At 39.4% G+C, this 17,048-nt stretch overlaps 2 protein-coding genes across 5 annotated transcripts in view; one reads left to right on the top strand and one right to left on the bottom strand.

The window, feature by feature from the left end:
* Positions 1–1,352: 1,352 nt before the first annotated feature.
* On the bottom strand, positions 1,353–3,481 carry LOC115041188 (RNA guanine-N7 methyltransferase activating subunit). Of its 2 annotated transcripts, none has more exons than XM_029498513.1 (3): positions 3,263–3,481; positions 2,837–3,007; positions 1,353–2,134 (listed from the first exon to the last, which is right to left on the bottom strand). In XM_029498513.1, the coding sequence occupies exons 2-3, from the start codon at positions 3,004–3,006 to the stop codon at positions 1,945–1,947; spliced, it is 360 nt and encodes a 119-aa protein (XP_029354373.1). In that variant the 5' UTR covers position 3,007; positions 3,263–3,481; the 3' UTR covers positions 1,353–1,944. The 2 variants fall into 2 exon arrangements, with proteins under 2 accessions (XP_029354373.1, XP_029354374.1); XM_029498514.1 differs by having other exon boundaries at positions 3,211–3,280.
* homer2 (homer scaffold protein 2) overlaps positions 3,426–17,048 on the top strand; it is a 27,164-nt gene continuing 13,541 nt past the window's right edge. The window contains exons 1-2 of one of the 3 annotated variants that reach the window (XM_029498511.1): positions 3,426–3,574; positions 12,755–12,911. In XM_029498511.1, the coding sequence (XP_029354371.1) occupies positions 3,531–3,574; positions 12,755–12,911 (201 nt within the window). In that variant the 5' untranslated portion in view covers positions 3,426–3,530. Of the gene's footprint in view, positions 3,575–3,816; positions 4,269–10,565; positions 10,640–12,754; positions 12,912–17,048 lie in introns of those variants that run through there. The other 2 variants (XM_029498512.1, XM_029498510.1) reach the window with 2 other exon arrangements.

Below are 17,048 nucleotides of genomic sequence, written 5' to 3'. Positions count from 1 at the left end.
ATTTCTTGCCAGAAAATTCTCCTGAAGTGTAACTGTCACAGCTATCTTATATGATGTTTCTCTAATCTGAACTGATTACAGTGGTGAAGGCAGCCTTTCCTGCAATGAAGCCCCCCCCCATCCTCCCCACACACACACTCACACTCACACACTCTCCCTAACTGCCACCCTCACTCCCTTATCATCACAGCTGATTGCACAGCTGTGGCCCAAATGAACTGTTAACCCATCTTCACCAAGGCTATAAAGAGAAACCACAGAGTGGCATTCAGGCAGTAGTAAAACAATGCTGAAGGTTTTTGCTTGTGTTGTAGATCAGTGGTCTGAGTCATTGTGTACAAGGTCCCTCATTGGTACTTGAATGAGATCTGCTGTGAATCAACTCAGATACGCAAGTACTGACACATCTTTTGGCAATGAGCTACATATGCCACATCCACTGATGCACGCAGCAATGATGTATTAATAATGCACATAAATATTTCAGTTGCTTTTCAGAATGTGAACTATTAGGTTTCTTCTGAGCCTCTTATTGTGAATACTGTTTTCCCTGCAGACACAGCAGCTACAGTTGTTTAAGCCATCTGCTTTAATGTGCCATCTACTGATAATTAAGCAATATTAAAGGCTGAGAGTGTGGTTAAATGTCTGATTTGTTGCATGCTTTGAAATAGGCATTACATCAAATTTGCTGATTTAGTTTAGTATAGTTTATTTGTATCAGAGATAATGTACAAAATAGCACAGAAAAAATATGCTTTGTACAGGATTTAGTTTACTAGCTACTTTCCATCCGTAGTCCCTGGGCAGGTAAATAAGGAAAATAAAAGGTAAAAAGCATCAAAAAACTAAACCAGTCCCAGTCCCAAGTGACAATCAGTGAGGGCAGGCTACAGCACAACTTCGTAGATAATCTTTCAAGCTCACTGTTACATCTTTATGCAATTTTGAGTCAATTAACGTAAAATTGTAATTTTCAGACTGTAGCAAGAAACTCCAGTGAACTTATGCAGGGACAGGAAAAGATGCAAACTCCACCTAGAGACCTCAGGCCCAGTGTTTGAACCCAGAACCATCTGGCTGCTTGCATTCCCATACCTCAACTCAGAATGTCAAATGATACTTATTCCATTCCAGTAATCCCTTTGCTCAGCATTAAAGCAGACAACTTCACACAGAAAAAGTCACAGATCAAAAATGATACACAATCCCCTTAATAAGGCAAGTGTTACACTGATCGGGCATTTTCTATTGTTGTATACTCATGTCTAGAATACTAATGTTAGTTTACTGATGCTGTTCAGTTTTGCTACATAGAGAGCCCTGTACCTTCACAAAACTGAAACCACACATTAAGAAAATACATTTATTGACACCACTAACACAAAAATAAAGCGGCATTACAAATAGATTTTCTGTGGTAATTCATATTTATCTCTTGCAACACTACTGTACTAATTTATAATGATATATGAAAGGAAAAGTCTTGTCAAAGTGATCCCACCCCTCAAAAAAATCCTGCGAACTTGAAATACAATATTGTTAAAACAAAATCTTCCATTTATAAAAGAGAAAGCCAGATTACTTTCACTGACAGTTCCAATACTGAAAACCAAGTAATACCCAAAAATGTACTAAAAAAAAATACAATTACAGTGCTGAGCATTATGGACAAAAATGAAAAATGTTTGGTTTCACATCTCATTTTTCCACATAGTTTTTCAGATAACTTTAGAAAAAAAAAGTGTCCGCTTTATTTAAAATCAAACAATATGAAAAAAAAAAAAAAAAATCAACGGGGTGCCATGAAAAAAAAAAAAATATATATATATATACACACACACACACACCCTGCTTAATTACAAGACTGATTGTGAGAGCCATGTGAAAAATAGTTTTTAAGATTGAATACTAGAAATGCATCACCTGAGAGATCAGAGATCATTAACGGTTATAATATGGTCTCTGGCGATGAGAGTTGTATCCCTGGTTTGAGCCACCTGATTGATAATCACTTCCATGCCCCCAGCGTCTGTCTCTGTCACCCCAGTGTTGCCGCTCACGAAAGTCTCCTCTCCAGCCCTGCTCTCCACCCCAACCACGGCCACCTCCCCGCCCACGACGGTCCTGGTACCTGGAAGCAGAAAGACATTGTCTCTAACAACAGATGTTGCTGATTAAAGTACATTTGGAGAGGGACAAGCTACAAATTGTTCTGAAAAACTGATTGCACTCTTGAAGAGGTAGAGTGATGAATAGCTCATGTGCCTTAATTTCAAAAGTTATGATTTTAAGTTACTGTAAATTGCCACATCACCTATTGTACGAAGTGAATCGACAAATCACGGAGTGCTTTGCCAGCTCAGACAGTTTCATAAAGACTCCCGCTGTACCAGTGAAGCTTTTATTAAAACTATGAATCATTCCGTTGCATTTTTATATATCCTTGCTCGCGGCATTATAACTTGGTACTCACCAAAGTAATTGCCAAGATGCCAGATCACGGGCCAACACAAGCAGTAACGCAACTACACATGTTCTAAAATTGGTCCCAATGCGGTCCGATTTATGTAGGTAAGATTAGATTGATGACAAATAACCAATGGGCCAGTAGTTCGGTACATCAAATGATCTTTTTGGCATTTTTTTCCCAACCAAAGAACAGGCAAATGTTTAACTTCTTTTAAAATTTTACTTCTGAAGTGTTTTTTTAATCAGCTGGTTAGAGAAAACCAAACCACTGAAGAACTTTAGCTTAGGCCTCGAGCGTGTGTTGGAAATGGCCCTTTTAAAAAAATCTTAACTGCTACCATTTGGTTACCTAAAGTCACAGTACCTGCTGTCCCTGCCTCGCTGGTTTCCTCCTGAACGGCCTCTCCAATCCTCGACAATGGGTGGGGGGTCATCTGGCCGGTTCAAGTACTGCTGATACTCCTGGTCCTCTGAGGAAAACCTGTGGGCAAACAGCTCCTCGTACTTCTGTAGGCTTCCCGTGCTTTCGGCCATGCTATAGAAGAAAAATGTTTTGTTTTTTTTATCTTTGGACCGGCAGAACTTTCTGTTTTGTTTTAGCTACAGCTAAACATATTCCCCATGCGGGCCAGAATAAAAGGCTAACCTGCATTAAACCGCCATTCATCATAGATACACAACACTAAAAAAAACATCACGATAAAAGCATTTTAACGCCAAACCACACCGAAAACACACCTGCACAGGCCGGAAATGTCGTTCAGATCAAACTTTAGCAAGACATAAATACCTGAGGCGACCTGTCCAAATTCGCAGTGACTGTGCGTCGCTGAAAGTGTTCCCCCTGGAAACACACGGACGACAGCTACTGTTCCGGGAACGCGCACACCTGCTGCCGATTGATGGCCGTTACCTGCCACTCAAAATCTGAGCTGAAGCTTCACACCAAAAAGGTTTCACCACCGTCCAGCTGAAAAGTTAAGGAGACACATTTTGACCGGACCGGCCACCGAGAGGTCGCAGCTAATGGCATAAATTTACCGTCACCGTTATTTGGCATGATTTTGGGATCCGGTGCCAACAACTGGGAGCCTGAAAGCATGTAAGTAAGCTGCACCTGAATTTAGAATAAAAAAAAAACAACTCGTCAGACTCGTCAGTCTGGGTGGTCTGTCAATATGTCACACTGGTATAAATTGTTGGTGATTTGAGGCTAATATTTTGGACTAAAAGCGCAGACCCAACTGCAGACAACGCCGCAGATAACACAGGTAAATAAATAAATAATTAGCGGCTGGGCTGAAGCGTGAGCAGGTGGGAGCCGCTCCGTGTCGCTGCCGCCGCCGCCCGTCATTACAAACGCCATCCCGCTGGGGAGGGAGAAGGTCTGCGCAGCTAGCGGGCAGGGACATGGAAATGTTAACTTAATTCACCAGCGCCGATTGTTTAAGGACAGCGAGGGGGAAGCCAGCACCAAGTGGGATTTACTCTGTCGCCCGTGTGAAGAGCAAAGCCAAACAAGCAAAGAGAAAAAACTTCCTGCACCGACCGGGGTTCTGTGAGACTGAGCCAGACGACCCGGTGGATCGAGTTTGGCGAAGAAGTGCTCTCGTATTTCAGTTTGTCTCTCAGCAGCCAGAGGATTTGTTCGGAGCTGGCTCACGGGAAATGAGCTCCTGGGAGCGCTAATCATCCGTGGACTTTGACTGCGCTTCTAAACGTTATTTTAAACACATCTACAGCCAATAAGACCGATATTCTTTTTAAGGAGTTGCTCCTCAGTCCGCGGCAATGGGGTGAGTAATCCCGGAGCGCTGCCCTTCAGAGCGCCTCTTATGACACCTGCGCTGACTCCAACGTTGTGCGTGTGTGTCCGAGGGGAAAAAACCAAAAACGGTGGAAATGGCTTTAAAACTGTCTAGTTCGTCTGTCAAGCCTCAGAAAAAAAAAAGATTATAATTGACCCTGAGGGCTTTCCCGTGCTTGTCGGGAACGGAGGAAGACCACGATTTACTGTATTAGCTGGCAAATTACCAGGGGTTGTGTGACATTTGAAATACGAACGTATCCATTGTTTTAAGAAATTTATGTCATGTTTCTAATTATGTATTTGTGTAATATATGTGAAGAGTTTCGGATAGCTCACTTTTCTCTCTTCACTGCTGAATTTCCTCATCATTAGTCTGCAGGAATATGGTTTTCAGAAGGCTATAATATGGAGGTGTCAGAGTCAACACTGCCCACGAATAAGGAGAAACGTTACTTCTGGCTGTGTGTGTGTGTCTCAACAGTGCTGGATGTGATTCTGTACTCCCACAGTTTACCAGATACAGATTATTATTTTGCCTTCACAGTCCACGGTGGTATGAATGTCTACTGTAGGCTCAGTGTTATTGGTATACCATCAGATGAGATCTTAAATCACATCTTCATTTGTCGCTCAGTTGTCCCTCCAAAGATGCTGATTCTATTTGTATCATTTAGCTCAGACCTCACAGAAATGCCAGCCCAAGGTAATTCATTTATTATAGATAATAAAACAGCCCCTGAATAGTTATGAATGTTTACATTTGAAACATTAAAAAATATTGTTTCATGTAGAAATATGGGGGTTGAGTAATTATGTAAAGTGCCACATTGCTCTCTTTTCCCATGCAAACATGTTGTTTTGTGGAATGTGTGAGAAACCAGTTCAACAGTCCTAATGACTCCTCATGAGTGTAGCACCCACCCAGCAGGTTTTAAACAGAGGCGTCGGTGTTGTCATCAAACTGGCCCAGCGGCACAATGGCAGCTTTTCCAATCTAAGGCAGTGACGCCTGCTTACATCATGGCAACAAGTATTCATTTCCAAGTTCTCTGGTTTCAGTCAGTGCTAACCCATAGTATCATCTGACAGATGCATACTTTGTAAATTTCATCTGGCTAGTCATTCTGGGCATCCACTGTGGCCAGGAGCAATATTTGAGTTTGATAGATTTTTTATTTTATTTTTTTTTTATTTAATTCTTGCATTCAATCATCATGATCACTTTAACTGTAAAAATATTTTGAATTGTTAATAATAATTTTTTGACTTTAAGTTAGTTTAAAAGTTGTGGTTTTATTTTAGTGTTGACAGAATCTGCAGATTATGAACTGATTAGTTATTTAAAAGTTGGAATGAGGAATTAAAAAAAAATTACTTAAAAGTAATTCAACAAAAAGTAATGGCCATTTAACATCCATCCACCCTTAGCTGTGTTTTTCCCTAAGTGACAAGTCAGTAAAGATAAGTGTGAAGCTATAGAATCTTATTTTTTTTTTTATTTTTTATTTTTTTGGAAGGATTTGCATGTCTTTGTCTGAGAAGCTCTCATCTCCTAAACTGAGTTACAGATTAACTGTCACATAATATATCCATGCACTCTTTGACACCTTCAGTATCTAGCTTCCTTTGTCCCTTTCTTATCAAGTCCTTAACCATGTGATCTATTACTACTCTTGACCTATCTGCTTTTAATCACATAATTTCCCAATGCTGTAACTCAGTATTGTCCATATAACAGTGTGTATACCCAATAAATCAAATGTACAAGTTAAGATTGCTGAACAAACTGCGGTAGTAACACCTGAAAAGAAGTTGATGGTATTTAAGTAGAGATGCGCAGTTTAAGTGCTACATCTCCAAAATGAAGCTCAGTTTGTCCTGACCCCCCCCCCCCCCCCCCCTTCTGAATAAGTGCACAGGCAACAATAAAATTAGTATACTGCCACTTAAAGTAGTCATGCTGGGAGCAGCCCTAACACATGGATAGATGATAATCTCAACACCGGCTAGAGAGTCACAGCTAAAGGCTTAACTTTCATTGATCAGGCCGTTTGACATGGTAGCGAGTGTCTGCAGGAGAGTGGACTGGAAGATTAATGTGATTGTCAGTTCTATCTGTGACTGAGGGCAGGACGGCATGGTTGAAGAGGTGTAGTGGGCGAGTGGAAGCAGTCTCGCTGTTAAAGAATCATGGGTAAATGAAAGGGGACAGACAGACGGCGGCTCGGACGTCTCCTCACCAGATGGTTGAGGCCTAGGAGGCCATCTGCTGCCGTGCTGTGCTTCTGTGGAGACTTCCTCTCCCTTTTCCTGCAAGGTTTCAGAGTAAGTTTGGCTCTGTCTCCTATTGCCTCAGTATGGTGGAGTAGGACCTGCTGTGGTTGCTGGTTTGAGTCTGGCCTGGTGCCTCTCTTTCATGAGATACTGTCTCTCGCCACTTTTAATGAACTGCACTGGCATGAGGTACAGTTCAGCATGCTGCTAACTCACAAACAGAATAAATGATTTGCAAATCCTTTTCAACCTACAGTATATTAAATTGAATACAATACAAAGACAAGCTATTTAATGTTCAAACTGAAACGGTAAATCCCCCCCCCCCCCCCAATACTATCATTTTGAATTTGATGCCTGCAACATGTTCCAAAAAAGCTGGGACAGGGACATGTTTAATACTGTGTTACATCACCTTTCTTTTTTAAAACACTCAATAAGCATTTGGGGACTGAGGACACTAATTGTTGAAGCTTTGTAGGTGGAATTCTTTCCCATTCTTACTTAATGTACAACTTCACTTGCTCAACAGTCTGGGGTCTCTGTTGTTGTCTCTTAAGCTTCATAATGTGCCATGCATTCTCAATGGGAGACAGGTCTGGACTGCAGGCAGGCCAGTCTAGTACCCACACTCTTTTCCTACAAAGCCACACAGTTGTACCACGTGCAAAAAAAAAAAAAAGACGTTGCTTGGATGGCAGCATAAGTTGCTCCAAAACCTGTATGTAGCTTTTTCAGCATTAATGGTTACCCATTACCTACTAACACACCCCCATATCATCACAGATGCTGGCTTTTAAACTTTGTACTGATAACAATCCGGATGCTCCTTTTCCTCTTTTGGCCAGACGTCCATAATTTCCAAAAACTATTTAAAATGTGGCGTCGTCAGACCACAGCACACTTTTCCACTTTGCATCAGTCCATCTCAGATGAGCTCGGGCCCAGAGAAGCTGGCGGCGTTTCTGGGTGTTGTTGATATGGCTTTCGCTTTGCATGGTAGAGTTTTAACTTGCAGTTGTAGATGTAGTGAGAAACTGTGTTAACTGACAATGGTCTTGATGTCTGTTTTTAATGCAGTGCCTGAGGGATCGACGGTCACAGGCATTCAATGTTGGTTTTCGGCCTTGGTGCATACATGCAGAGACTTTTCCAGATTCTCTGAATCTTTTTTGATATTATGGGCTGTAGATGATGAAATTCCTTATGTTGAGAAATGTTCTTAAACTGTTGGCCTATTTGCTCACATAGTTGATCACAAAGTGGTGAACCTCACCCCATCCTTGCTTGTGAATGTCTGAGCCTTTGCGGGGATGTTTATACCCAATCTGGACACACCTGTTTCCAATTAACCTGTTCACCTGTGGAATGTTCCACAGTCTTTTGGTGCCCCTGTCCCAGCTTTTTTTGGAATGTGTTGCAGGCATCAAATTCAAAATGACAGAGAATATTTGCAAAAAAAATGAATTTTATCTGTTTGAACATTAACTTGTGTTTATATTGTATTCAATTGAATATAGGTTCAAAAATGATTTGCAACTCATTGTATTGTTTTTATTTACCTTTTACACAACGTCCCGACTTCTTTTGAATTGGAGTTGTATGTAATACCACCAATGTAGAAAATCAGCCAGCAGCTGATAAATATTTTTTGCAATAGTGAAATAATCAATTATCTTTTGATACATATTTTAGAATGGCATACAGCAGAATTAAACAATTAGGTGACTAATAAGTTACCAAAATGATTTTTTTTTTTTTCATACCTAAATTAATCCTGAACAAAACAAAATCCCAGTTTCTTTCAGTCGCATGTGTTTCAGATATAAGTGCTCAAATTTGGGTTTTGTATGTCAGATACAGCAGTGAATTAGGCTTTCTGTTGTCCATTATGCTTATTGTATAAACAAGCTAATGAAGGTGTCATTTCTTAAATGCTGCCCATGAAATTGGATATTCACATGTATTTTATAATACATCTCACACTTTCTAGAAACATTTTTCTCTACAGACATGAAATCTCTTGAATCAACTTCAATGGATGAATTATGTTGACAGCATGCAATCTTGCCCTTGCTTGTTTTGACCTCCTCCTGACCTCATTAGCAGAGCAGTGTGTTTATTGGAATAACAGCCCAGGTGACACTGTAGTGATGAGACCACAAAGCTTTCTCTGCCTACTTTTCCGATTCACACAGACAAGTTTAACTCTTCAACAATGCAGCTCTGCTCTCCAAGCATGCCTTACAGGTGACAGAAATAGCTGATGAAAATTCAAGTAATTTTATGTTCACCAAACAAATCATCTTGGTAGTCCAAACTACATGGATGTTTCTACTTTTCCATTATCAGTTTAGAGTCACAGTAAGGAAAGGATAGTGAATAATGCAGCTTTTTTTTTTTTTTTTTTTTACTTCAGTTCTTTGAAAAGACTGAAATGTGAATTCCTCTGATTTCTCAGAGCACATGGGTTCAAAGACACTATTATATACGTATTAGTTTTTGCTGGTAACCTAATGATTGTCGAGAAAACGTGTTGTGTTTGACATAACGGCATAGGAAGCCATGGAGTAGTGTGTTCACATTCATATCAGCATGCTGCATCACCTGCTAATGCGCCCAAATAGTCTTTCATTGAGATTATTAATAAGGCAATCTATTTATAAGGCCTCAGGATAATTCTAATGGAGAAAAACATAACTCGAAACAGGCCAATGCCCTTATAAAGCCCCACTGACAGAGAGATGTTGTCTCACTGGCAAAGAGATCCCACTACAGTGCAACACAGTCATTCATATCATCAGGGATCTGCACCCATTGGTACCTGCACATAAAGGTGATTATCTTATTTGTCAATTATAAGCTCATCACTGAAAGCGGGGAGGGTCAGTGTCACTGTACTGTGGAAAGTCTTCAATTTATCAGGAACAAGGACAAAAACAGCCAGATATACAGTATACATAGGACTTTGTTTGTCCAGATTTCATTTTCAGGTTCTCTTGCTCCTGCTTTTAGGTGGCTTTTTGTTTTTATAGAGCCAAATTGTGTGCGGTGCAATTTCTGTAACTGGTAAAGTCGTATGTCTGTCATATCATTCTCCTCAGTAGGAACATGAGGAAAGTTGCAGTGCACATATCTGAAGCTAGTGAGGCTACTGATTTCTATGAAACAGGGTACAGAGCCTGTTTTGAATTTTGATGTTAAAGTATTCTGTTCAGGTTTGTCTCTGTCTTTCAGATTGAGGTAAATAAGTCTGGCAGATGAAGGGCGTTTGTGTGGGGAAGGAGCCTTAAGTGGTTCAGGAATTCAGACAGGGTTTCTTCTCCTACTCACTCACAGGTGTAGGAAAACATAAACGCAATGTGACTGTAAACCCTCACATTAAAATGATCATCTAAAGTCTTAGTCAAATATAGAAACTGCCTGCTTTCTCTCACGGCACGGTGTCATCCCCCATCATCTTAAAACATCTCCTTTTTAAGATGCAGGATGATCCCTCTTCTTGCAATCTACACTTTGGAAAGTACCATATTGTGGTAAATCAGAGGTATAGAGATGAGCATAGTATTCAGAAGGATTTTAGAAAACAGGCAGACAGGCTTCTTTGTGCATCACTTATACTGTTCCCCCTCCATAATCCACAATAATATGGTACACTACAGTAGCAGTGTTTTGCTAAAACCTCTGAGCTGAAGCCATAGAGCTTTCCTAAGAGTTTGACTGAGTCCCCGGGTATATGGTTGTCAGCCCTTTCCTTTGTTTTTAAAACTTGTTCTTTTGCCGTTGCACATGATTGCTGCTTCATCAGTGAGTGTGGGCCTGAGGTGGGTGTGTAGGTGTATGTAGGCAGACAGCCCCCTCTAAACACCTGTAAATTATTTAAAGCGACAGATGGGTCCCAAGTGTTGTAATTTTATTTTTTTTTAAATCCACTACAATAAATTAACCTAATATTTTTATTTCATAAAAGCAGATCACTGGATTTCACCACAAAGTTGTGAGTACATCCATGTGTTTAGCAGTGGCCTTTCACTTCTCTTCCCCTGCCATTGTGAGCTGGCTCAGGACACTGACAATGCAAAGGTCAGCGTTTGTGCATATAAAAAGTGACAACAGTTATCTGTATAATGGGGTTTGTTCCAAAAGCAGATGGAGACTGAGATTAGGTTTAAAAGGGACAGTAAATTTATTAGGTTTTCATTTTGGATCCCAATGGAAGTAAAATCTTTTAACTCATGAAGCTTGCTGCCTGCCTGCTGCCCTGTCTGTTTGACATCAATATGTAATACATTGAAGTAATACTTAACTGAATGTCCTCTTGATGATCTCTTTGATAAATTCTGTGAAGCATCACAGCAACAGGGGCACCATCTGTACCTAATAAAACCTATATTTTCTCCACACAGGGGGAAATGTGTATGTTTCTGCTAGCTTCAACAGCCATTTCATTTAAGGACTTTTGAAAATATGCTCTGAGCCGATTTGGATTTTGGCTTATGTTTTTAAGCAGTTTCCTGTGCTCTAAAAATTTAATATTTTAAATGGCTTTTGTTGTGCACAAATGTTGTTTTTTTTTTTTTTTTTTTTTTTTTTTTTTTTTTTTCTCTTTTCTTTTTTAACTGTGCCAAACAAAGTATAGCGGTGCCACTGTACCCAGCACCCTTGTGACTAACATTTTGTTGAAACCCTTTCTCTGACAGAAGTAAATAGAAAGTTAATAAGGAAAAGCAAATAGAATAAGATAGTACTAAGAAGTCTCTAGGTTTGAAGGTTTTTGCGGTAGGAAATGGTGTTGAGAAGTTTGCCGAGCTCTTTTCTTGAAGCATGTTAGTGTCCAAGTGAGGGCCATGTGCAGCAGAGATGAATTATCCATGACCATGTGCTTCACCACATGTGCTTTAATCTGAGAGACTTAACAGACAACGGGCTAAAAAAATATGGCTGATCATCATAGGACAAAATAGTTTTATAGAGGCAGCATGCAAATAAAAATTAGAGAATTTTTTTTGTTATTTAAAAAAAAAAAAAAAAAGTCTATTTGCATTCATTTCTGATGATTTGAATGATTCGAATTTAGAAGTGTTAATCTTGACCAGGACTATGTTTATCTTCTATTATGTTGTTGAGTTGGGGGCCCTCGCATACAGCCACTTCACTTCATTGTTTCTACCTCTTGGAACTTTAGAGAAGAGCATTGAAAATACCTGCCATCATCCTCTTAAATGAAGACTTCCCATTGATAATTTCAATCCGCTGAGTCCTGTTCACTGCAAACCCTAAAGTGGTTTTTCTACTTTAGAACGGGCTTTCCGTGTCAAACGGTGGTAATATAGATCATGAACAGTTAGTGTCTAATCTTCATGTAGAGTTTGCTGATTGCTTTCAAGAGGGAGAAGAGGATTCCCTGAACATACATGTCTTCATCGAGCACATTATTAGGTGTATTTTACTGGTCTTTACCTGGAAAAAGGCCTCAATTCATGCCCTGATATCATCTCGTAGCAACCATTCTATTACATCTCAAATAAGCTTCAAAGGTGGTGAGTTGCAATACACTGAGCTCATGGTCATAAAAATAACTTGAACACTGGGCATGTTCGTACTGGAAATGTCCATTAGAGGAAGGTAAATCATAGCCATTAAGTTCATTCATTCATCTACACCACTTATCCATTTCCGGGTCGGGGGGTAGCTGGAGCCAATCCCAGCTCACTCTGGGTGAGGGTGGGGTCACCCTGGACAGGTCACCAGTCCATCACAGGGCCAACACACAGAGACAGACAGAGACCAACAACCACTCACACTTGCGTAGTACCCGGAGGAAACCCACGCAGGCATGGGGAGAACATGCAAACTCTGCACAGAAAGGCCTGGAACCTCTAACCACAATGCTGCTGTGCTGCCCAGCCATCAATTTATGGGAGTCAAACCATGAATAATTGGTATAATGTGGCCTAAATTGCATCACATTCTTAACATGATACCATCACCACTTGCACCCAATGCAGGCTGTATCCAATCGGCAGTTCATATCTAAGAACTCAAGTCAACTCAAGTGTGTATATTTGGTTTATCATTGTGACAGGTGGCTCATCCTTCAGAGAGCTTTTATCCTGATTTTTGTTGTTACATATGTGTTTTATCTGCAATGATCCTCCTCTTGTATTAACCCTCTGCTCTGTCTCTGCTCTGTCTCAGGGAGCAGCCAATCTACACCACCAGGGCCCATGTCTTCCAAATTGACCCAACCACCAAGAAGAACTGGGTTCCTGCCAGCAAGCAGGCGGTCACTGTCTCCTATTTTTATGACAGCACACGTAATAGCTACCGCATTATCAGCGTGGATGGATCCAAGGTATGTGTGTGTCTGCTTGTGCGTGCGGGTGTACACGCATACTTACTCTGTGAATTTTGCTCAGATCATTATTTTTGGAAAATGGTGCAATGTCTACGAAAGTGAAGAAAAATACTCAACAATTTTTAAGAATGTAAAGGTCTTCAAAGTGAAGCCAATGAAAGTGAAAATCATCTCAGGATTTGTGCTTAATGATTGAAATAATCAATGGATTATTAAAATTGTTAACATTTTTTTGCCAACCTAAACAAGTATGAAATAGATTTTATTGCACTCACTCAACGAGCATGAAGTGAAATACTACACATACACTGTAAAACAAACAAAAAAAACAAACTGTGTTTAAAGTTAGATGCATTACATCATGGATTGATCACAGCTAAAAATAATGTGATTTTTGGCAAGGCTTGCATATGTGTGTCAATCTACAGAATAGTACAGTCCACATATCGACTGGAATCAGACTTAATTAACATGTACTGCCAAGAGCTACATATCATTGTGTTACATTTAAATTGATTTCATTTTAATTTACTCTTAAATGCAGAAGAGGCGGCAGTTTAACAGACTTTTGAGTAGTTGCTCCCCAAGAATAACGTTCCTCTTTCAATTGAAAACCTCTCTGCACTGACTTTTTTTTTTTTTTTTTTTAAACCGGATCTTTTTTTTTTTTTTTTTTTTTTTATTTAACCAGATCTTTTTTTAATTATTACATTTTTCACCACTGAATGAGGGATTTAAGTAGAAAACATGGGAGCATTCTTGGGTTAAAAACAAACTGATTTTCCATTTCCATTCTTTTGATTTGTCATTTCACATAAACGTGCCACTATCCCATATTCACTCCCTGTTCCTTCACTAACTTGAAAAGATGTGTTTCTGTGGCGATAGGAGTCCCTTATCTGTGTGAAAACCACTAGAGTTGTAGCAGCGGCTTCCCTCTTCTGGGTGGCAGTCACCTTGCCCAGGCTTGCATTTCTCAGAATACCTGCAGAGGTGCTTCAGAGAGTGAGTAGGCTGACAATTGTTCAGACCGTTATATGCCCCTGCAGCTGGGTGTTTTTCCATGAAAAGACCCTGTGGGGTACAGTGCCAGCATTACCAACCGACAGCTGGAGGGTGGGCCTTACTCAGACTGTATTAGTGTGGAGTATGTGCAAATGTGAAAGTATTTACTACTATTGCTAAAGAAAATCTCTTAGTAAATAAGGTTTATCTTTGTATTTATGTTAGGAATGCACCAACGTCACTTTTTCCCAAAACAAGTAGTGTATGAGTACTTGCACCATTACACATAAAGCTACTTTGAAATTTTTTTTATTTTTCCACAGATATTGTCTTTTATTTGAACAATATTCCTCAGTATGATTTTTCTTGTACATGGGAGACTGTACTGCAGTGAAACTTGTGACAAACACAAATTTAACAAAATTGAACATTGAACATCAATGCCTGTAAAAACATGGCACTGCCACGCATACTGTAAGATTTCAGTAAAACCTTGTCATATACTGAGCACTGACATTTAACAAAAGTTCTGTAAACATGGCACTGCCACACATACACATTCTGCTTTGTTTTTGTTGCTCTCATTCACCTGAAAATAGTTGCACACTGCTGACATGACTCCTCGTTTCCCGCCTTGCAGTCAAGTGCTGTAAACCGCGTGCTGCCGTAAAGTGGTATCGGTGGCAATTTTATGAGTACTGTACAAGTACATGCCTCTTTCTAATATTGCATTGACAATTTTTGGTTTGAAACCATGGTCAGATTTTGACAATGTGATGTCAGATGGATGTTTGGTGGTGGAGGTGGTTGTAAAGTGTATCTAGGGTTTGGGTCAGGGACTGTATTGTGTGTGTATGAATAAGTACATTTCTCTGATGTCTGGCTTAAATATAAAGAGCTTCTACGGTCTGAAGTAAGATCCATCTTTAAATGAAAATGCATTCATCTGTTCCAGCACAGCATTGTTGAGTCAAGTTATGTTAGTTCACCTCCCACAGCTACAAGTCAGAGTAGCAAGACTATAATCTGTTATCATCAAGTGCTATTTATGGAGCTGCAGCACAAAGTGCCCCTTGATCCATGAAGATAAACTATCATAGTTTGTCCTATTTTTATCACATTCCTCATCTGATACAAGTTCTTTGTAAGAGATTGGAAATTCAGTTAATTTTGAATCATCTGTATTTTTGGAATTCTTACATTTAAAGTAATTTATTCTCGTCTAAGATTCACTTCCCAGAGAGGTTATGTGGAGCCACTCTGGTTGACTATTCTACTCCTAATTCAAACAATAAAATCACCTCAATATTTGAATAGGTATATTCTCTTATTTCCACTTCATCTGTTTCCAGCAAATTTAAGTAAGTCTAAGTAATGTTGGTATGAGCAAAGTTTTGTCGTATCAAATAACTGTTTACGTTTTTTTAGTTTGTACACTAGCTGCAAGGGAGACAGGTCTGTCTAGGAGAACAGTCTGTGCTGTTGTTCTCACAAGCTATGACAGACCGTCAGCTTATATTCATCCATATGTGACGTTGGGACAACCCACTCATGGTAACACAGCAAGCGGAGCCTATCAGCACTTTTAACTCTCACTAAATCTAAATCATACATCTAGTGCAATAATGTAGCAAGAACTGTGACACTAATGTGAAGACATTTCTGGCTGTACTTGATGAAATGTTACCAATATGACAACTTTTCCAGTTAACTGTTTGTCAGACTTTTTTTTTCTCTTCCCTTCTTTCTTTCTTTCTATTTCCTTCATAGCCAGTGTCCAGAATTAACATTTTAGCTTGTGTACTGTGAGCTGGTTAGTAAAAGAAGATGTTTGGCAAAATCTTCTAAGAGATTGCAGAGCAGTATGTTGGATGAAATCCTGAATATTGGTTGACATGAAAGTCAGTGAAGCAGCTGGCAGAAACAAAAAAAAAATCTCTTCATCTTCTACTTGATGTGTAATTCAGCATTTTTGCGGCCTGGTTTGTTCAGAGCACATGGTGGCCACTTTTATCTTTCTTAAAATGTGTTTCAGTCTGTCTGTTCAACATACAGTGATGGTGTCTCCCCCCACCCCCAGCTCTGATTAAATAATTTTGGTATTTACAGGAGATTACAGCTAGTTACTTCCTCTATTCTTATGTTCTAAATTTCTTTCTGAACCCACAGACTGGGCATATAAGTAAACAGCCAAGGGAGATTTCTCAAATATCCTCCAGCCGTCTAGCTAACCCTCATGCTTTTGGCCAGATGAGCATTACTCTGCATCTCCTGTGCCACTTGATCTGCAGCCCCAGTTCACCCCCACCACAGCTGCTAACGTCACTCTGCTTTCCTTCCCTCACTCTCTCTGATTCAATGCTGACAGAGTAAAAGGGTCATTAGTTGGATTTCCTTTTTTTTTTTTATTTTTTTTTTTTTAATCTATTGAAACTCATGTTTTCTATTGTGTACCTGTCAACCATAATACAGGATCAATGCTGGAAAATAAAGTTTGGTGTCAGTTTTTTTTTTTTTTTTTTTTTTTCCCCTTTGTTTTAAAATGTATAACAATATTAAAGTGTAATATAGTCTCTTAATTGTTAATTGTGGAAACATAGTTTAAAATGCTTATCATAATTTATTAAATACCAGGTTGGTGTTTTTTTTATTTTTTTATTTATTTTTTTTCCCCCCCAACCAATACATAAAGATATTCAGTTTACAGTCCTGGAGGAGAAAGGGCACACCTTAATCAGCTTTAACTATGGCCTTTTTAGAAAGTAATTCACTGACGTAATGTTACTGCTCAACATCAATTGATTTCTTTCTTTTTTTTTTTTTTTAATCTTTTGGGCATATTTACTCAACAGGTTATTGCTCAGAAAGAAATTTCGAAGCAACAGAATAACCCTTTCTTTCTATCTTGCACAGGACACAACCTCCACCTGGTTTCCACAAATGTGGTGTCCTTATTTAGTTTGACTCCACAAGGTAACAGACTTTATTAGAAGGAAATGTCATGTGGCTGCCTTGAACAAGAGGTGTAGCCTGTAGCTCTCAGTTGACATCACTACATGGTCCAGCCCAAAAAACAGGCTTATCTAATGTTTTAACACTTTTTTTTTTTTTTTTTTTTTTTTTTTTTTT

This window comes from Echeneis naucrates, chromosome 3 (genome assembly GCF_900963305.1).
Source record: "Echeneis naucrates chromosome 3, fEcheNa1.1, whole genome shotgun sequence".
Classification (NCBI taxonomy): Eukaryota; Metazoa; Chordata; class Actinopteri; order Carangiformes; family Echeneidae; genus Echeneis; species Echeneis naucrates.
Note: the sequence above shows the minus strand (reverse complement) of the source record. Positions and strands in the feature narration are given on the sequence as shown.